Source organism: Drosophila erecta, unplaced genomic scaffold (genome assembly GCF_003286155.1).
Source record: "Drosophila erecta strain 14021-0224.00,06,07 unplaced genomic scaffold, DereRS2 tig00000126-arrow-pilon, whole genome shotgun sequence".
Taxonomy (NCBI): Eukaryota; Metazoa; Arthropoda; class Insecta; order Diptera; family Drosophilidae; genus Drosophila; species Drosophila erecta.
In genome coordinates this window covers 744,223-765,782 of record NW_020825209.1, presented here as the reverse complement: position 1 = coordinate 765,782, position 21,560 = coordinate 744,223, and the positions used below count along the sequence as shown (strand labels likewise).

At 44.7% G+C, this 21,560-nt stretch overlaps 1 protein-coding gene across 2 annotated transcripts; it reads left to right on the top strand.

Moving 5' to 3' along the window:
* Positions 1 to 167: 167 nt before the first annotated feature.
* On the top strand, positions 168 to 21,467 carry LOC6555597 (nucleolar protein dao-5). Of its 2 annotated transcripts, XM_026982557.1 has the most exons (5): positions 168 to 267; positions 423 to 695; positions 17,002 to 17,268; positions 17,460 to 17,762; positions 17,826 to 21,467. In XM_026982557.1, exons 3-5 carry the CDS (start codon positions 17,211 to 17,213, stop codon positions 21,182 to 21,184), a joined length of 3,720 nt encoding a protein of 1,239 aa, XP_026838358.1. In that variant the 5' UTR covers positions 168 to 267; positions 423 to 695; positions 17,002 to 17,210; the 3' UTR covers positions 21,185 to 21,467. The 2 variants fall into 2 exon arrangements, with proteins under 2 accessions (XP_026838358.1, XP_026838359.1); XM_026982558.1 differs by lacking the exon at positions 423 to 695 and having other exon boundaries at positions 186 to 267.
* The last annotated feature ends 93 nt before the right edge of the window (positions 21,468 to 21,560 follow it).

Sequence of the window (21,560 nt, the reverse complement as noted above, 5' to 3'; positions counted from 1 at the left end):
GGTCACGGGGATTGGGCTTCCAGGTCGGGAGGTGGATCGGTTGGGTGGTTGGTTGGGTGGCTGGGAGCTGGGAGCTGGGTGGCTGGCTGCTCTGGCGACTGGGCTCTCCCGCGCGCTCTTGCTCGTCAGCTGGCGCCCGCTGGCGCTGAGCAGCTGCAGCTGCGGCTCAGTCAGCTTTCAGCTGAGCGGTTGGTTCAGTCGAGAAACGAGTTTCATGCCGAACGGACGCTCTCGCTGCGCCGATTGCTCGCGGTAGAAAACCTGGGGGTAAAGAATTCGCCGAGCTTTGTTTATTTACATACGTTACATGGCTTTTTAATTGGCTGCGCGAGTGTAGTGAGATTTTTTTGAGTGTGTGCAGAATAATTTGCCTATTTTGTTCCCTTCTTTTTTTCCATTTTTTTTTTTTTTTTGCTTGAAAGTGCCTACCGAAAATCTAACCAAAAAAAAAAGAAAGATAGAAAAGAGAGTGTGTGAGAGTGTGCTAACCTGTGGCACACAGGCATTATAGACCGATGCATGCGAACTGGCAGGAAATAGAGCGCCATTAAGCCAACAACAGTACATCACATCACAGCACAACACATCACATCACATCGCATCGCAACACATCGCTTTACTCCACATCAAGAGGCAGTTTAGAACCATGGAAAGACGCGGCCCAAACAGATTTGCTAATTGAGGTCGTTGTCTAGGTAAGTTGTCAGTTTCTTCTGGTTTCCGTTTTGCAGCAGCTCTGAAAAATTCACTTACAACCAGTGCAACACCAACAGAAATAATACTGCTAACTAACAACAACGATCTGCGATCGGCAGATAAAGCTCCAAAACGGTAAATTATGCCGGTGCGCTGGGGGCAAAAAACTCTCCTGGGCTGCAAAATTCACACGTTGCACAGTGGGGCAAAGGATGTGGCAATTGTCTATATGCATCAAATCATTATGTATAAAGACTCCGGCCTTATACACCCAATACAGTTTATACTGTGAGCAGTGCTGGGGCTTCGAACATGTTTTTCACTTTAGAATTTAGCACTTTCGTGTCTGTTTACAAAACTAGGGAAATGTTTTTTTTTAAATTCAGCTCAGTTAAAACCGCATCACCTGGTTTCCCCTGAATTTGTTTTTCCCCGCAGTCTAGGAAATCGCACCATCTTTAAGTGCGGTTGCCCCAGGGTGGCCTGCAAAAAGCGGAAAATCAAAATGACAGATAGTCGGAGTTCGTCAGAAGAAAAAGCCACTGAGTCAGCAGTGAAAGCAGCGAATCGGATTGGATTGGGAATCGAAAGCTTACACGACTCCACTTCCTCGTCGCCGATGCTTGGAAATCTGAAGATCTTAAGTTCTGCGGAGTGAGAACCAGAATGCTAAGCCATCGGAGCTCTGATAATATAATTATCCAAACTGGCAGGCGGCCACATAACTGAGCGGCAATCAATTGTTTATGGCCATAATGATGCTGGCCCGATCGGCGATGAAAACCACAGCGGAAACGGCATTATCGCGGCTTTCAACTATCGATCGAAAAAGCAGGCAGCTATGTAAGGTCGAAGCACGGCGGCTAAATGCATATTAAGTAATTTCCAGCAAGTGAAAAACTCGAAAACGTAAATAGATACTTGTATGGCTCTATTTAGCGCATGTTTCCTTTTGGAAAAAATTCGCAGCTTGTTTTAAAGCTTTTTTTGTTTTTTTTTTTTGTTTTTGGTTCCGCTAAGGCAAATGGCAAGTGCAAAAATTTGTTGCGAAAATTGATTAACATCAAACTGGTTAGATGGAGATGGATACGATGGGAGCACCCTCCTCTATTTCCCCCGCTCGTAAGCCCGCAAATTTATGAAATTGCTGGTCAAAAGTTTTTAATTGAATCTCACATAAAAAGTAAAAAAAAATAAGCATAAAAGAGCAAAAATGGGGAAAAAATCAAATAAAAGCAAGACAAACAAAAACGTGGCGACAAAGACAACAAACGGTGATCATGATGATTGGGACATGAAGCTCGAATCTGCCGACGACTTTTTTTTGTATTATATTTATACATTTTTTGTTTTTTAATTTTAATGTACACATACATATGGCGTTCATTATTTGGCAACTTTTGCCCAAGACTTTTCTCTGAGAAACCAAGCTCGGCGATCAACTGATAAACTGGTTTTGCAGTTTATTGAATTTTATACAACATTTGCATCGCTCCAGCCGCCGAACAATAAACAATTTCAGTGAGAAAACAAAAGATGGTTGCTCGTTGAGTTTGTCCACGGTATTTGACTCACCGTAGAATTGTTCTCATTCTGATTCTGAATCTGAATCTGATTCTCACCGACGCGCAATAAGCTCGAGCACTTCGAGATTGAAAACTGACAAACCCTCCCGAAAAAAGTGTCGGCCCAACAGCTGCCTCGCAAGTAGCTTAAGTCCCCGAATCAGAACTCAAAATGCAAACAAAAGACGAACAAACAAAGTCTTGGGTTACAATTTGCTGAAGGAATCTGCGCCTTATTTCCCTTCCGATTCGGATCACTCTCTTTTATTTTCCCACCTGGGCCTCCTCCTCACCCCAAAAGCCCCCCGTTGGGCGCCATTGCTTTATCTCGCTTTTTGTACCTGTCACTCTGCCGCGCGCTCCTCTCACTTTCGTTCGATTTTGGACTACCCGCAACTGCGTGATGAAGGGCCTTTCTAAATCTTTAATGGCCAGTCGCCGTCGATGATCCCCTTTTACCTTTGATACTGGAAATTCTGTGTAATGCGCTGTGTACACAAAACTGCTACAACCTGTGGAACAAATGCGGGAAAGATAATAGTACCGAGCGTTCATTGCATTAGCTCTTCGGTAATTTGATTTTGGCTAACAATATGTTTTAAATATTTAATGCATAGGTAAAAAAATACGAAAATAAGAGCAATTTTATGGTAATTTTCCTTCAGGTATCAAAAAGTTACTAACATTCGCCCCACCAGAAGCCCACCTCATCTCTTCTTCTTCTCTTGGGATACGACGTTTGCTTAAAGACTTCCTCTATGATCTATAGCTATCATGTAATGCCTCTGCCGGGGGGTACTTGAACTTCCATTCTCCATTCTTCGTTCTCGATTCTCCATTCTCCAACTGACGCTCCGCTGGCGACGCTCGACGAACAATGGAGTTCTTGTTGCTGCTGGATTCTACTATTTTTGTTCTGTGCCCTCTTCAGCCCGCTCCCTATGCATTGTCTATATAATCCATGGGGCACAAAGCCCATACATAGTAATTAGAATCATGCACGAGCATACCTTTGGCTCTCTGTATCTGTAACTTTGTAGCTGTGTGTTTATCCGGGTGTATGTGTTCAGAGTTCGCTGACTGTGACTTTAACCGTTGGCGTTTGCGTTTGCGCCGCAGTCGTTAATTTAGACTCCGGTAATTATGAGCGACAGAAGCGGACCATTTCCCATTTGCCTCTAAAGCAATTCGACTCAAAGAATTTGATTCGGGTTTGGAGATAGCTAAGTCAGCTGGCCGTCAATGCTATTAATCACTGAAGTTGGTCAGTTGAAAATTCAATTTCGTGGCTACAAAAGTCGACAAATTAACGTCTTTTTAATTGCTCGTGCTGTTGGTTTGCTTGTGCTTGTGCTTTTGCCTTTGCCACGACAAAACATTCAACAAACAACACCAACAATGGCCAATTGTCATGAGGAGTCGTTGAACTCAAGAGCCCCCAACAACCACAGTTTATTTTCCCCCCTTCTGACCAAACATTGTTTTTTTTCCTTTTATTTTTTTTTTTTTCTTTTTATCCGTGTTTGTGTTTAAAGTCGGGGACATCACAGTTATACAATAGATCAGCTGCTGATCCATCATTTTACTTCTCCATTAAATTGTGAAACGAAAGCTGCAGTTTGCCTTTGGTAAAACAGAAACCAAAATAATGTACAAAAAGAGCAGCATTTGACTGGGCATGACCTTGACAAGGGCAGCCGTTCAGCAAACGTGTTTGCTCTCTAAGCAAACCGGTATGCTCCCAACATCCCCTCCACTTGCCTCCTGCGGACCACTGATATTTTAGACTTTGGTGACGCTTCAAAGATTTCCCAACGCAAAAATTGTCACACGAAAAATGGGCGAGCAAGCAAAACTGATATTGTACCACGTGCCAAAGGGGAGAACCGAAGCATGAGCCAAAAAGCAAAAGCATGCTGGCACAGCAGACTTGCAACAGAGCATCCAAGCAAAGCTGAACGGATGGAATGGAATTAAACACCCTCATATGGGCGGGCATGCATGAATAAACAAATAAAGCTCAGTTAATAGCAATGCAAAGAGTAAGTTAAATGGGCAACATTTGCTATATTGCTTTAACGCTTTCAAATAATTATTGGCTTTTTTTTCTTTTTGGTTTTTCTACTTAGTGGTACTTAACTTCAGCATGCTATAAAATCTTTATGCGAGTTTGGTGGTTGTGGAAGTCAGCTTAATAAATTGAATTCACATTAGACTTGGTTATATAGCAATTTTAGAACCAATATAGAAAAAGAAACACCAGATTACATTTACTGTGATCTATAGTTCACCGATCATTGACCAAACAATTAAAACGAATGCTAGTTGCAACATTCCAAACTCTACAGATACTTAGCTTTTCTCAATTCAGTGCTATTTCAGTGGCCACAACTGTGCGCATATACGCACTTATATGCTTGTCTAACAATTGCAATTCGTTTCTTGTCGCTTCTCGTTTTTCCTTTTCAATTGCAATTCGACTCAATTGTGCCGAGTACGAAAGCGTGAAAAACTCGACATATTCCAGCATTATTAATGCAGTTGACCGGCCACTGACCACCGGGGTGTATTGGTTTTTATTGGATTCATTGGACGGGACGTAGTGTTTGAAAAGCAGTTTTGAAATTAGCTCAAAACGGGGTTTTTTTTTTTTTTTTATTTGAACTTGAAATGCGTGGTAATAATGTGTCTTACTGGTCGGGGAGCCTCCAGATCACCGAACCGTGGTTTCATTCGCTAGGCGAGACTTGCATAATTTAAAGTTTACGTTTAGCCTTTGTTAACTTTGATTTGTGTTATTACTTAATTGCTTTGAACCTGAAAGCTGCTGACGAAAATAAAATATAAAAACTGTTATTTATGGCGCGTCTTTATGCAAATCTTCAATGGCATTTACATATGATTTCGTGTAAATTCTGGTTTTCGCAAACCTTTTTTTGTATTAATTTTGTTTTGCTGAAAACGCAAAACACACGCGCTGTCCAAAGAAATTAGGCAAAAAAGCATCCAGCTCCAGTTGATTGTTCATTGTCACCCAAAAAAGCGTGTTGACATTGAAAATGGCCAAAAGAAAAAGGGGCAACAAAAAACAAAAAGACCAAAAAAGAAAGAGGAGAAGCCCAGAAAGCCGAAGAGTTGAAATGGGATCGCATTGGGGCAAGTGGGTCAGCATGAAATCCACGAATGTTGGGCAAGGGCTGCAGATACCCGAGAAGACTGGGAAGAAGACTGTGAAGAAGACTGTGGAGAAGACTGCGGAGAAGACGGAGGAGCAGACGCAGGCGAAGAAAGAGCGGCGGGTGGGTAGACGTGCGTGAAATACGCCCCAAATGCACAAAGCAGATTTAGCCATGTATTGCATAATCATAGCAAATATCGATACGTGATTTGGCTTTACTATTTGAAATTTGTACATACTAGGTGGGGGGAATTTAAAAAACTCACATAATGAGAAAAAAAGTTATGTTTTCTCTGTCGAGAACCTGCACGTAGAATACTAATAGAACGATTGAATGCCACAAGTCTGTACAAATTGTGTATCATTTGTTAAGCCCCCACAACAGCGAGAATTATAAGAACTTTTTGATCAGTGGTAGTGCCATACGAGATTCACCTATCATATACTAGCTATTCCTCCCTCGAAATCGCCCCACAATCGATAGCCCATTTCGCCATCGAAGCACTCGCGCATACTACTGATGGCAGACAACAGCGATCGATTGAAGTCCCATTGGGTTTAGCTAATGTCCAAAGCATGATGCCTGAGGACGTGCCTCACATGAGCGAGAGACGCTCCCAAAACACACATTTCGATCATTGTATAATCTCGGAGTCCGAGGCTCCAAGACTTGGACGCTCGGCAGTCGATATCTTCAGCCGGGAGCTACGTGACATGACTGAGGCATCGGCGGGTCTAATCTTTTATATAAGTGCAGGCTGGAATTCCATTAGCCGAACTCCGAAAAGTGGCATAGAGAAAAACGAACCAGAGCTCAAATCAAGCGGCGCTTGCGTGCTGCAAGTGTTGCAAGTTGCAAGTGCTTCCTGCTCAGAGAAGGCATGCAACACGCATCCAGTTGGGAGCGGAGTGATCAGTGATCGGGGGGCCTTGGCCAACTTGTTTGGCCAGTATGCGAATCTAGAGAGAGAGACTTGTTGTCGATACTTTACACTGAGCGTAACCGAGATATTGAGGCGATATTGTTCCGAACCGAGATCAATTTGGGTTGCATTTAGTTTTTTACTCCAGATACCTTAAAGCTTGGTATGCGAAATATGTTGATTGTAGTATTTTCTCTCTGTGCACTGCTTTTCGGCGGGGGAGGGTGGGGTGCAGAAAGTAAAACCAGCCACTTGCCACAGCTGTTTTTGGCCAGGTCTTTGCTTTTTTCGGCCAGGTCTGAAAGTCTAAGTGCCTTGGGTGCAGGTGACATACTTTTCTCGGCGGCCTGTCCTAAAATAATTTTACTTTTTCTTAGCCGCCAACTGGTTGGCTAACTACTTTCTCTGCCCTGATGGTGAATTTCTTGGCTGGTTTCTTGCCATGGATTTCTTGCCGGATTTCTCAGCGGATTTCTTGGCTGGTTTTCTATGGGGTCCATTTCAAGGTCAGCGACAGTCGTGTCCGTAGTTTCCCACCAAACCAAAAGCTGTGACTTGCATTCGCAATGAATCTTAATGCCAGCCAGATGATGGCCATTATCTACCATGCAAATATATGGCTGACAGTTTTCGAGTATCGTATCGAATCCGTTTCCAAGTCCGGCCAATGACATGCGCCTGGGTTTGTTCCCCCCTGACTTTTTATATACTTTGTACAGCTTTATGCGTACTTTGGCTTTTTTGTTTGCGGAATCAGACTCCGAATCGCTACTGCATTCCAGGCGGTGTGAGCTCATCCAATTCGCGACTGGTCATCCAGCTTCTGGAGCGGATCACCAGGGTAATCGGATCCGATTTCCGCCTCCCGGAACATGTAGCTCTGAAAACGATCCGAGCTGGACATGGATTTTCACAGAAAGCAGATATCCAAGATCATATAGTCGCCTAAAATAACACCATTCCTCCTATATCAACACAACCATCTAAAGATTTGTCAAAGAAAATCAGTAATGTACCCACTTTAAAGTAACACTATGAGTAATTATAGTTTGGAGTATGTAATGGAAATGTTGAAGCCCTTAAGTGTAACTGCAACATACAGGTATATGCGAATTTGGCTGGTTCTTTTTTCGCGACACGTTCCATTAGCTTAGCATTTTTCTCATATTTGGCCAGGCCATGTTCACCCACTAATTGGTGGTTCGCGGTGGCACCTGGCCACCTAGTTACCCATTCAGCTGTCCAATTTCATTGATAAACATTTGCCCATTTGCCCCACCCTCCCAAACACACACCTCCATACACACATACCCCATGGAAAAAGAGAGCAATAGAGAAATATCTTGCGCCAAGGTGAGCCACATTTGTTCGATTCAATTTCGATTGGTTCAATGCACCCCGCCTAGTGGTGCAGTGGTGCACTTTGTGGTGCAGACACTCCACTTCCAAATGGCCAGCAGCCTTTCGGCGTCTGTCCACCAGTCCGTGATCAATCGGTTCAAATGGCCAAAACGAAGTTAGCCGCATTTTTGTTGCTTCGCCTGGCAAACAGATGCAGATACTTGCACTTACGGATATACTCGTACAGATTCAAGATACAGATACGTGGATGGCATGGGCGGCGATTGTTCAATTCGAGTGGCAACCGGTTGGATGCGACGTGCAATTAAAAAGCGCGACCAACCAATGCAATCAAACCACAGTTGAACATCTCAAAGCCGAACTAAGCACTACATTCGAATCCAAGTTATGCGGAAATCGAAAGGAAAGAGCTTGTATATATTGGTAGAATGAACGACTTAAGCGACCACTTACAAAGTAAAGCGTAGAAAAACATAAAAACAAATCTGGCCAAGGGTCCATCAATCAGCAGAAGCTTTACTGTGACACCAACTACTAAATAATAAGGTGAGGCGAACTCATCTCTGTGTGGGACTAGATTGGAATGGATCGCATTGGTTTGCGCATGGGTTTGGAGACCGTAGAATGGAGATGGCAGATTTCAAACTGCAGATGGGATTGGGCCGCGCACTTGTCGACGATTTCCTGTCATTAGTTTGGCTGCATGTCAAGGTTGTTTGGCAAGGCAAGGCAAGGCAAGCCCAGCAGCAACTCACCGTGACTATATGTAGCAGCAACATCAGGGGTGCCAGCAGCAACACGCTGCATCTTGCGTCCGATGGTTGCAGTTGTATCTGGCTGCCACAATGCAATTAAAGCAGTGCGTTAAACGTCTTTCAAATGAAATGCAAGCCAGTTATTACCCAAGTAAGAAAGCTGCTTAAGCCAGGGAGATAGATAGAGAGAGTGAGTGGCAGAGGGAGAGAGAAGAAAAAGCGGCGAGTAGCAAGTTGCAAGTGGCATGTTGCTGGTGCAGCTGCATTTCATTTCGCTTCACTTTCTTCCAGGCAGCCGTTTTCCAGCTCGTTTGGCCAGTGGGCGGGGTTGGGGATTTGAAAAACCGGCATCCCCGTTTGCAATGTGGAAAATGCACTCCAACAAATTGTTGTTAGCAGCACTTGGTCTGCAATTGGTTGTGGATGTGTGGGGAGCTGGTGAGCATGTTGCTGCCTCTGTGGTTGCCAGTTGCAACACTCAAACACCCAAAAAATAGTCATAAAAAACCCGATCTTGACAGGTTGGTTGACTATGCACCGTTGCCGTTTATTGAGGGGCATTTTCAGTGCTCTGAAGTTCCAAAAGAAAAAAAACACCAGCAGGTGGTCAGAGCCACGAAAGGGTATCCATGGAATAGGCTATCTAATGGGCAGCCACCGCAATTACAGAATGTGAATTGCCAAAAAGCAAACACACTACGTAAAATATTCCTATTTTCTTGACCTCCAACATTGCAAGTAGTTCTTACTACACTTGGATCACAGATAAGGATTATATCACGTTCTTATTACTACTGACCCTAGTCAAAGTCCACAAAGCGGAGGGAATCGGGGCAAAGAGCTGTGGAGGCAAGAGTTTGCAGCAATAAATACTTCATAGATTAAACCATATACAAGTAGACGAAGTACATATACAAGTAGGTGGGGAGCAGTGATAATGGTGGTTATGCACACATGTAATACAAGATGGATCAACATGTGTAAGTGGATATCTCCTGTCGCACTCCACTCTGCGAATTTGAACACATGTGTACGCAAATGTCTGTCGCAGATTGAGCCACATTGAATTGTCCGGACGGCAATTCACTGGCGACCGTAATTGAATCAGCTGCTTGGATCTCGTCGAACTGAAATCATCGCAAACGCATGCAACTGTCAGTTTGGCTAAGACTCTGTGCAGATCGAGTGGTTCGGGGGGATCCAGTCTGCGGTACTGCATTATTGCTGTTGACCCCATTCTGCGAACTAATGACTGACGTCAGAGTTGGAGTGCGAGTTGCTGCACAGAAAAAAGTGGAGTATACTGCACAGCTTGGTTTTAGGGCATACTAAAGCCTTACTATGTCTTCATCGTACTATAAACGATACCACAAAAGGTACATTTGCTTTGCCAATCTGAGGTACTAGGTGTTTTCCCCGGTGTAGAATGCGCATAAAGCCAACAGGGCGCTGACAATTGCCTCTGGCATTGATTGAAGTCTAATTAAAGCGAGACATGCAAAAACAAAAAAAGAGAGGAAAAAACTGAATAAAAGGGCCACGACTAACGGAGATTGTTGTGGCCCGGTATGTAGATCAACTCTTTTCTTAGCTATGCCGTGCATTTTCCATCCGCCTTCCATGGAAAACAAAAACAGTGAAAAGGAGGGTTGCTTTTCCGAGGCGTGCCACAAAATATTTATAGACGATTTGCCACGAAGAGATCTTTCGAGCCGACCTGAAGCGTACCTCTGGCAGCCAATGATCATAACTATTATTACGCTGATCATATGGTTTTCATTGTCGAATTTGCCATCGCGAAACTTGTTTACGACTCGTTCTCTGTGTTCTTCTTGCCGCTTTTCGGAATGAGTTTGTGCCACTTTTCGCAACAGCTACGAAAAAATGAGGCAAAGCTAAGAGAGAGAGAGAGAGAGAGAGAGAGATAGAAAAGAAAAGAAACAGCAGAAGAATTCCCCAAATCGGGGTCACCAAGTACCAGACAGGAGGTCTTTGTCTGTTGGCTGTTGGAGAAATGCCCCAATGATACGATGTGTTATTGCGCTATTGCTACACATATCGACATCTAAATAGTACACGACTGACAGCAACGCCCCCGTCTGCGAGGAAACCTTCACGACGACCGAAGACACGACTGTGTTAAGGTTGAGGTTATCACAGACCCCAAAACGTGCCCGTACAACTACAAATAGATGGAGATATAACAGCTACATGTACAAGCACGAGTACAACTCTACATCGAGTGCCAGATGGTATGGTGTTTGCGGCGGGTTAGTTTGGGTGTTCCAATGTTTTGGTGGCGCCCTCGAAAATACTTCACTCATATCAGGCGTCCGAAAAAGACCAAATTTATTGGAATTCTTCGCGTACATTATCGGGACTTTCGATAATGCAGAACCGCTATTATGCGAGTCAAACAGGCCTTAAGCGATCAAGATAGGGTCTTGATAGGTCTGGAAGGGAAGCCATGCGAGATGGATGCGATAGCAGGTGGGGCCTTACGGGAATCGTACTCTTACTACCCAAATAAGTCGATAATAAATTCCTACAACTGATTCTAATATTGCTTAGAACATTGAAGTAGAAGTTTTCCATTGAGCTATTGTTTTTCAACACCAAGTATTCGCTGATGATGAATGGTTTGTGCAAAATCCCAATTAAATGTACACTTTGTAGGCATTTCCTCAAGTTCAACAATGCAGTTTCTATGCAGTTTCGAATTTGAAGCAAACTGAAATCAATAAGTTTTCATTTCTGAGATGCACTTAATTTAATCGCACAGCAAGAAGGTGGAACACACCCTATAGCCAGTCTTTCGGAATGTCCATTTATGGTGGTTTACCTATGTATGATGTCATCAGAAAGGTAGTGTGCGTGTGCGTTTAGGTGAGGCTTCCTTCCTTCTTTTTGTTTTTTCTTTTAATTTCTTGGCTATGGGCCGAAAATGGTCACGCATGTCGACGTCGCCACTCCTGGCAGTGAAAAGCGTTGGTGGTTTTCTTGTTTTAATTTTACATTTTTAGCACAAGGAGCGCCACCCCTGAAGAAACTAAGAGAAGGTGGTTTGACTCCCACGCGTTATAGTAATAGTTAACTGCGATTGAAGGTCGTCAATCAGAACGCGAGACTTGCGCAATTCTGTCGGCGCTGCAGTCGGCGCAGCTCATCATCATTGACTTATGCAACGCATATAGCTAAAAGCTTTAGTTCAGTTGGCCCAAGAGCGGCGACAAGTGAAGATACAGATACGCAGAGCTACAGATTCCAGAGACCAGATACCAGAGTGAATACAAGTCCAGTCAAAGCGCACTCCTAGAACCCACGAGTTCAAAAGCCATCATAGGTATTAAAACGCTAAAAAGCATCTGAATTCTATACAAATTCTAACCAAAAATCTTTAGCGAATGTAAACTAGAGAGTTTCTTCGAAGTAGAAATGGAAAATACAGCTCAATATCAATGAAAGCGAGGTTTCAAGAATGAAATACCAGAAATAAATCAATCAATTTGAAAATGCTACGCACAGCAGAAATCATTCCAATTGAAAACTTCTAAAAAATTTATTTCCAATCAGAAAACTTCCAAAATATTTCGCATGCATTTTTCGTGTTTTCCTTCGCGTTACAATTTGTTGTTGTGCTCTATCGTTTGGCATGGTCTGATAAGATATCATCAGAGAGAGAGAGCCGCTCTCTTTGATTGCTGTTGGCTCCACTATTAGAGAGTTACCGTTGGTTTATTATTGCCACTATTATTGTGGTCTCTTGTTTGCGCGTATCGGTGTGTGGTGTTCTTCACGTGTGTGCGTGCTTTTGTGTTCTATGCATAATTTGCGCGTTTTTGTTTTCAGTTTTGTTAACGTCGTCGTCGGCGCCGCCTCGCAAAAGTTGCTACTCTCCTCGTCTAGAAAGAGAGAGAGAAAGCCAAACCGAAAAACACCGCTAGCCGCAGTTAGTACGCAATTTTTTGTTGTTTTTCAAGTTCATCTTAATACGTAGCTGAATTCTATTGTGCGTGCATTAATTTATGTATGCATGTATGTCTGTTTATGACAACGTGCAATTTGTCGAACAACAATCGCTGCACTTATGTACATTTGTACGTATGTATGTATGTATGTGCGGCTAGTGACGAGCAAAAGAAAGCCACGAATGGAATTGAAAGTGCAAAGTGCGAGCAGTGATTCGTCACGTACATACATTGGGGTCCTGACTAACCTAACCTATCCTGCGAAACAACTACATATACCGCTAATATACTAATAATATAATATAATGCTAATATTAGCAGTCGCCACTAGACATTAGAGTACTAGAACCGCTGAAATGAACTTCCAATCGGAAATTTCATCCAGACCATGCTTCTTCACGGACTTAACACTTGAGCCGCTGCTATTATTTTGAACACAGCTGTACGCATTTGCCACTTACAAAACAGTTGCTGCATTGTTATCTTTGTAAAACTAACGGAAAACTTGCCATAAGCCAAGCGTCGGGCGATTTGTTTTCAATTAGCCAAGGAAGTTGGGGTTTCAGTCGGCGGCAGAACCGCAAGAACCTGGCTTAAAGTGCGGAAAATAGTCGGCCTATTGATTTTTTCTAACTCATTTCTTCTTCTTCGTCATCCCTGCTGCCGCCTCATTCATATTTCAACTTATTCGAACACGTTGCCTTCTTTGGAAACGCAATCCATTACCATTTCTTTCTTTGGTGTCTTTCGGCAGTATTATGCCATCGTTTCAAATTATTCTTTATCTCTATTGGGGTTTTCTTGATTGATTCGTTCGACGTGCTTTGCCTCCTCACATTTAGTATCATAATTAAAATAATAGACCTTCCTATACTCTACTTAGAGTTTGCTATCGCCAGTATGTGTGTGTATGTAATTTGCACGCTAGTATACACGTCACACTTGAGAAGTGCAAAGTGCCACTGGATTACCCAATCGAATGTCAAAGGTACAGGTGACATCTCCTGAGCCATTCGAGCCATTGCAGTGCTACGTGATTGCTGGCATTCATAGGGGCTTGCACATATACATATACATTTTTATGTACAATGTGTATGTAGCATATGGCAGAGACCGCGAGGATCGCACATTGCAGAGCGAAGCGGCCTAATCAAGTGGCTAAAATTGCCGCACAAATTGAAATAGATAAAGGCCCGCAAGTGACAGTGGCGACATTACGACCACGACAACGACTACGACTTAGCATATTCGGGATTAGTCATGCGTATCACTAGGCTGATAACTCACAACAAGCCAAACAAGCGAACAGATAAAGTTGCCGCAAAACAGGCGAACAACTCGAGTGACTCGAGAAAGTCATTCCGCAGGTGGGTTTGCTGGCTGATCCAGCGAGTTAGCAGTCCAAGGAAATTAGCATAGCCGTCTAGCTGGATGGGTCATGATTATTGAAAAACAATGATGAGCACCAATAAAAAATTCCCTCACGTCCGTTGCCCACCATGATATCATCGCCTAACTTTGGATCAACCTCAAGTCGATCCGCTGCTGAATGCAATGCAATGCCGAACTTCAATGTCAGTGTCATCCATTGAGCAGCGAAAACGATTCGCAGTCGAAACATCTCTATATTTAAGCCCATGATGGAGCGATCCCCTGGCATCAGACATTCCGGCATTCCGACATTTCGACATACCGATACATCCAATAATCACATCCGAAGCCACAGAGCTGGGTCATTAATCATCCACTATTTGCACTTCTGATTCGGCTTATTTAAACATGGAGCGGTACTTGAGCCCCCAAAATGAAAATGCCTCCATTTATTCGGGCACATGTGTAACGGTAGAAAGTTGCCAATTCGAAGAGTACACATAACGGACTGAAGAATCAGCCTTTTAAAATGTCTAAAGACATAAGTCGTGAAATTAGCATGTGATTATGGCAGTCGTAGTTTCTGCCTGGGCTATCCAGCGCCCTGAAGAAGAACCATAAAGACCCAAATGGCCAGGGGTTTTAATGGGTTCCATTCCCATTCAGAACGAAAACAAAGGATCTCCAGTGGGCTGCCTAGCCATAAAGTTTCAAATAATGACTCTCGATGAGAACAATAAAAGAATATACTAATTAAGATAAACAAGAACTCTTGCCAAAGATACATATGTATGTACAAGTATATGTAGCTAAGGTCGCCCCATGTCGCTGATCAATCAAGTTCACACTGCGATAAAGTGATCTGAGTTCGCCAAGTTCCGGAGACCTTGCTACGGGACGATTGAGTTGATAAACGCCGGAATGGGAATTGCTGTGAGTCGATCGTACTCCACGTTATGTATCATATCACTCGTTGTTTGTCTGTTAACTGGGCTGCTCGTGTGAGAAGTGGAAATCGAAATCGATAGAGGGTTACTTAACCATCTCCAATCCGAAACACACGAAGCCAACGTGCCAAAGCAAACAGTTCAATTACGTCGGATTGTTCAGCTGCATTTGGCTGTTGACTGTTGGCAGTTGGCAGTTGGCAGTTGGCTCTGATTCACCGCTATTCAAATGCTATACCATACATACAATATACTAGGCAATATGCTTAGATAGCCAAGAGCTTATAAATGGCCATAAATCTGAGCGGCTTTATAAAGATACGCGTATATCCCGGACACAGTATGGCAATAGGCAGAGTATAAAGTTCACGTACCATCCACAATCCGAGAGCAAATTAATTTTTATTTCAATTAGCCGGTTCACAAAGGCCCCCAAACACTTAACGCCATTAGGCAGGCTCATTATTTTTGGCAACACACAACGCAGTCATGTTTATGGAACGTGATGATTTAAGGCAAAAACCAAAATAAAAAAAAGGAAAAAAACATTTTTCATCGTCGCCCCGCGATAGCTGCGGAATTTCTACTTACTCATGTCTATTTCAAGGTAAACTTTAGTGACTGACTATAAAAGCGGTTGGGTTAAAACAAAAAACAACGTCGTATCGATAGCCCGAAACAGTTAGAACGGGGAAATACCAAACGGAAAGACATACGGATACATTTGCCCATTTGAATGAATGATAATCTACCCTTAAGAGCAGATGAACTGAAAATAAATACCTTCCAAAATCGTGCTTAAATGCCTCGCAAAATTCGCAAGGGGTATCAATCCTTTCGGACGATTTAATGGCAATCGACGTGACGACTACATGTTGGGTTTTATATCTAATTAGGCTGGCTAATGGTTGGGGCTAATTAGTCGGGGCTGTTCACCGAAAACCAAACACGAATCAATTGGTTACAAACAGTACGGCTCATTAGCATAAGTCCATTGGGAATGTAGCGAATCTGTTGCGTATGTGATGCCTCGTATTAAACCCATTTCCCGTTTGAGATTCCTTGTAATTGAAGTATATAATTGCAAACAACTTCACCTTTGCTCCATAAATAGGGTGTACAAAATGAACAAATTAAAAGTACGAACAGCCAAGTCAAGCGAGTTCTGTACTAAGTTCAATTATCATCATTTAGTTCCATTAAATCTGTTTTATTTGTCGTTCAGAAGGTTATTTACTGAATTGATTTCCCAATTACGGGCAACTATGCACTTCCTCTGGGAACCGCTTGCGATTAACCTTAAAGGTTTGTTACGTGCTGTATGTCTAATTAAATTGTAAGTTCAAATCGAAGCACAGCAAATAAAAATGTTTGATATTAATATACACTCTATATATCTCCTGTCAACTATATACCTCATGTGCTGAAAGAACTTGCAGCCCATAAAAATAGAATCTCACTGATTTGCGATGAAGACTTCTTCTATTTTTTCTCAGTGCACGGACAATAGAACAAGTTGGTGCTGCAACAATTGCCCGTAATTTGCATGGTCTTGCACACACACTGCCGCATCACCTAACTATGTCATTAGAACTTACTACTGAGTGAGCAGTGCCACGCCCCCTGGCTGCCCCTCGTTCCATTTCGCCCCTATGTATGCAAGTATGTACACACAAGTGCCTGTGTTTGATTGTAGAAGTCGCCTTCGCGATATGCATTGTGTGCAAATGAATCGCACGCGACAAAAAACGCCCGCAAGTCGCGCGCTTCTCAATGCCGCCGACGATTTCGATTTTCTTGGGCTTATCGTTAGCTATTTTTTGGTATTTATATTTGTGTGTGTGTGTAGGTGTGGGCCATTAAACAACCCGGCCGACAATTAAGCACTAAGCCAGGCGAAAATGGCAAATAGCAGGCAAGAAAATTAATTGATAAAGCAAATACGTAAGAACTAATGCGCCATCAAGTCGACTTCGTAACATACTTTTGAAATCGAAGTTGCCGTTTATTGGCAGGCACCCAACATAAGGGTTTTTGTTTGGGAGAGGGTATGAAAACTGGAATGAAACGCGTATGTGGCTTATACATGGGCGGTATTGATAAGGAGCCAGAAGGAATGCCCACCTCCCCCTCCATCATCCTTATCAGCCAAAAAACAAAAAAAAGACGATAAGACCGAGCGTCTTTTGTAATCGGACCGCTTCTGACTCGCTTTCTTGCCTTTTTCCACTTTCAGATTTTGCAGCTCACAAATCGCACGCCACTTTCTAGCATGCTCTACGAATATTACGAAACCCGATCGAAATTTTGAAGCAACCGCCGATTTGAGCAAGTTAAGACACGTTTGGAACGGAAGCGGAAGTCGCTGAAGGAGGAAGAAGAGGAAAACGAGCGAGTGAGAGAGAGAGAGAGAGGGTGAAACACTTACGAAGCCACGCCCACAACATGAGCAGCATGAAGGGCGGCTTCTCCACACTGAACCGCTGGTTTGGCCGAAAAAAGGGTAAGTGGCCAAAAAGTAACAACAAACTTTGGAAACCATTAAGCTTTATCTAAATTTTCGGCTATCATCAACAAGCCACATAGTTAATAAGCAAAACAGAAATGATTTAAGACACAATTTGTATTCATTAACAGATTTCGATTTCTTTTACCCAAACACTTTAATCCCTATCTTCATTGTGCGCCTTTCAGACAAATCCGGCACTGGCAGCTCCTCCATGGGCAAGTTGTCCAAGTCGTCGACGCAGCTCCACCATTTGTCCACGGACACGGACCTAAACGAGACTAGTCAATTGGAGTACAATCGGATAACCCCGGTGCCCGCGGCCACCAGCAATGCGCCCTTCGAGCAGACCTTCCGCATCACCGTCCTGCTGCCGAAGGATCAGCTCTTTGTGGCCCGCTTGGGTGCCAGGGTACCACTGAGCAAGCTCCTGTCACTCGTCTGCGAAAACAAGCAACTGGATGCGGACAAGTACGAGTTTCGCAGTCCAGGTAAGTGGATCTACGTGTTTACGGTGGATTTCACATATAAAAGAGCTTTTCTTCGACTTTCAGTGGATGCTAGTCAGGTGTACAGTTGCGAATCAACGATCGGAACAGTGGGTCTCTCAGAGATCCGACTGTGCCACAAGTCGGAGTCCTATGACAACTTCAATCCGGATGTGATGCACAAATTCCAGCGCACCGGAGTCGCTCGCGACTCGTTGAGCAGCAGTTCGGACTTCAGTAGCAGCCGGCACTCGAAGGTCACGGCCAAAACGCCGAGTCCGTACAGTTCCAGCAACTCGCTGAACTCCATGGACTCGACGGGAATGAACTACACCCGTACCCCGGTGGTGGTGCCTCCAGCAAAGGTACTAGCCCCTCCACCACGCAAAAAGCGAGCCGCTCCTCGGCCACCAAGCCAGATTTGCATTCCAGAGCAGTCTGTTCCGGATATTCCGGCTGCTAGCTTGAAAAGCGAGCCCGCCTATGCGGTAATTGTCAAGCGCCCCCAGCTCTGCATGTCCACGCCCAATCTCTCCGGTCCTTTGGAGTTGGACTGCAATGGGAACAGCTCAAAGTCGCCGGATGAGGACTCAACGGATGGCCATTATGCTACATTGGAACTGAAACCTCCGATTGCTGGCGGTCCGGAACCAACGCCCCGGAAACGGTTGCTGCAGATCAAAAAGAAAACGGCACCGGCTCCGCCACCGGACTTCCAAAGTGGGGGAGACAATATATCACTGGCCTCACTACCGGAACCGGTGACACCTACCCCGAATATTCCGCAACCAGCGCCTAGGACAACCACTCCCTTGCCCATTGCCCCGACAGCCAATCCTCCACTTCCCCAAGTAAATGGCAATGGCAATGGATCACCGAATGGAAACGTGTCGAAAGTCCTTCTAAATAGAACTCCCACCCCAGAGCCCCGATCTTTGGGCAGTGCCACAGAGGATGATGACAACGATGCGGCTTCAAAGCAAGCAGATTCGGGTATTGGAGAGCCAGCGCCATCGCCTTCTGTCACTCCCGAACCAGAGGCGGAGAAATCGCAGCAGGAATCAAGCTCCGAGGACGATGAGGCAATCAAGGTGTACAATTTCAAGCTGTGCCAGACATCCAAGAAGCCTGAACCAACGGCAACCAGTTTGGCGGAATTGGCAGCTCTGACAGCCCAGGAATGCGAGGAAGAGGATAATCACGTGGATCAGCCGGCGAGCATAACAAATGGTAATATGGCCACTCCCAGTAGTGAAACCTCGCTCACCTCGTGGAACTACTCGGTTCCCATCTCTCCCCCTCCCGACTTCTCCGATCAGCAAATGCAGAAACGCAATGCTGGTTCGGTAAGTCCTGGCTCGCCGCTGGACGAGATCGTGGATGAACTGGCCACCATTATCAACCAACAGCGTCTGGACACGTTGATAAAGAAACAACCCGATCCCCAACTGGCTGAAATCGAATCGGCCAAACCAAATCGCTTGGCCAACTTCAGCATAACCACGGCCAAAAGTACGACGAGGATTGGACGAGCTGATTCCTTTCAGGCAGGCAGCTCGGCCGGCGAGACGGAGGTAGCCTCACCTGGAAGAGCTCTAAGTTATCGCAGCTCTTCTCACGTCTCCCTAAACAAGCTGGAGCAGAATGGCCATGGCTTGGGTCAGAGGCGCTCCTCTAGTGAGTTGAGCATTGGTGAATCACCCTCATTGCAAAGTCCAGAGGTCATCAAGACCATACTGAACTCCAGAAAAAACAGTTTGGCTGAAAGTGGAGCCAGTGCAGCTACGCCTGTTACAGACCAACCAAAGATCATTAAAAAGCTGGAGAGCCTGGCCAAAGAACAGTCATCAGTGGATGGAGCAAAAGTCATCAGCTCCTCTCGTACTGCAGCTTCGCAACAGTCACCCATGTCTGTCCCGAAAAATTCGAATCCTGAAGTTGAGAAAACAACATCTCCTGCTGTCAAAGCTAGGCAGGAACCTTATCCGTCCTCTCCTGTGCTGCAGAAGTCATCTCCTGCTGTACAAGAGCAACGGACTTCTCCAGTTCAAAGGCCATCGTTACCTCCTGCTGCGAAACCTGTCGAGGAGCAAGCTATTTCGTTGCCTCAAAAGGAGATAGCTGTGCAGAAAGAATCGCCGCCACCTGTGGCCACAAAGGAGTCACCCGTTCTTGGGTCAAAGATGTCTCCGCCAGCTGCCAAGATCCCAGAGCCATCCTCAACAGTTCTAGCAGTCAAGGTGGAATCCTCAACCAATGAGAGCTCCCAAACCACGAAAACTCCTGCAAATACCCCAGCCACTCCAGTCAGTCCTGTTAATTTGCGAAACGCCAATAACACCATGGTGGAAAATGAACCAAGTCAGCGAATTGAACCAGCTCCGAGCGCCAAACCTATGCCAACCACCTATCGGTATTCGGGACCACCGAGCATTAATTTCGCCACCTGGAGCGAACGACCCAAATCCACTGTGGCCATTAAGAACGAAGGCGACTACATCTTTGGCGGGGCAGGGAAGTCCCAACAGGTGACTTCACCGCCTGCCAAGCTCACCATCGAAGTGGCTTCACCCATTTTGAGAATGGGTATTCCCCAGAGAAAGGAATACCATGTTCCCATTACGGTTAAGCCGCTAAAAGATGAGATTTTGGAAAATCAACAGCAGGAAAAGAAGGAAAAACCAGAGGTCCAGGAGCTAAAGGTTCAAGATATCGTAGAGGAAACTTTTTCAGTTCAAGTAAGGCCTAAAACCCCGGTAAAACCTGTAGAAAAACGTATAGAAAATCCAGTGGCTCAGGCCCAAAATCCCATTCAAAATCATTCCTCTACACTACCGCGTCCGGCCAAAAGCAATCGCTTCACTCTACCCGCTGCTCCAAGCAACCAGGTGGCCAACAACTTGGCCATGAACTCCCTCCCACGCCCTGTTTCCAGTTTGGAGAGGAACAGGCCGGTGGAAGCCAATCCTGCACCAGCTCCCTTTGGTCAGAATACTCTACGCCGCACAGGGTTCAAGGAACGCATGTTGGCCAAGGAGCAGGAGGAACAGGAGCAGGCCTTGCGAATAAGAGTGTCCGTAAACGGAATCACTCCTTCTTCAGCGCCCACGCCCAAGTCCCCGCCAGAAAGCAAACCAACACCGCCGGCGAAAAGTGCGAGCGTGGCTTTGAAGTCCACCAAGGTGGAGCTAAAGCTCCAGGAGCCGGAGACTAAGCCGATGAGCCTGCAGGTCAAACTTAAGCCCACACCCCAGCCAGCGGCCACGCCCTCCCCGCCGCCGCCGCCGCCTCCCGTACAAGTGGTTCCGGCTCTGAAGCCAGTGAAAACCAATGGTGGACGCAGTGGTCCCACAACGCCGGATCCGCGCTCTCAACTGCTGGACGCGATACGGAATTTCAAACGCGAGGAGCTCAACCGATCCTGAGTTTTGGAACGCAAACTGAGGAAAGTCAGGCAGAAAATCACAGATGCAGCGCACAAGTTATATATTTTATAAACCGTTAACAGTACATTTTGAGTGTTGAGTTTGTAAATAATTTCGAAAAAGCCAAGATTTAGTAGAACTTATTTTCACCCCCATCCCCGCGCTTTTAAAGCGCCCACCCATTTTTTTTTAACTAATCTTAGTTTTTTGTTATGAACTATGTAGTTTTTTAAAAAGTTTGTTTTAGTCATTAGGTCACAAGAGAACCCAAAAAAAAAAAAAATTAACAAGAAAAAGAAAAGCGCAAAATTTATCTATATATATATATATATCTATGTATGTTATTATGCCGATATAATATTTCGTACGTCATAGT

Excerpts from the sequence above, each read along its gene's own strand:
- LOC6555597 (XM_026982557.1), top strand. The coding sequence starts at position 17,211 with ATGAGCAGCATGAAGGGCGGCTTCTCCACACTGAACCGCTGGTTTGGC. Across the intron at positions 17,269-17,459 it reads CTGGTTTGGCCGAAAAAAGG|ACAAATCCGGCACTGGCAGC; the intron begins GTAAGTGGCCAA and ends TGCGCCTTTCAG. Across the intron at positions 17,763-17,825 it reads GTACGAGTTTCGCAGTCCAG|TGGATGCTAGTCAGGTGTAC; the intron begins GTAAGTGGATCT and ends TTCGACTTTCAG.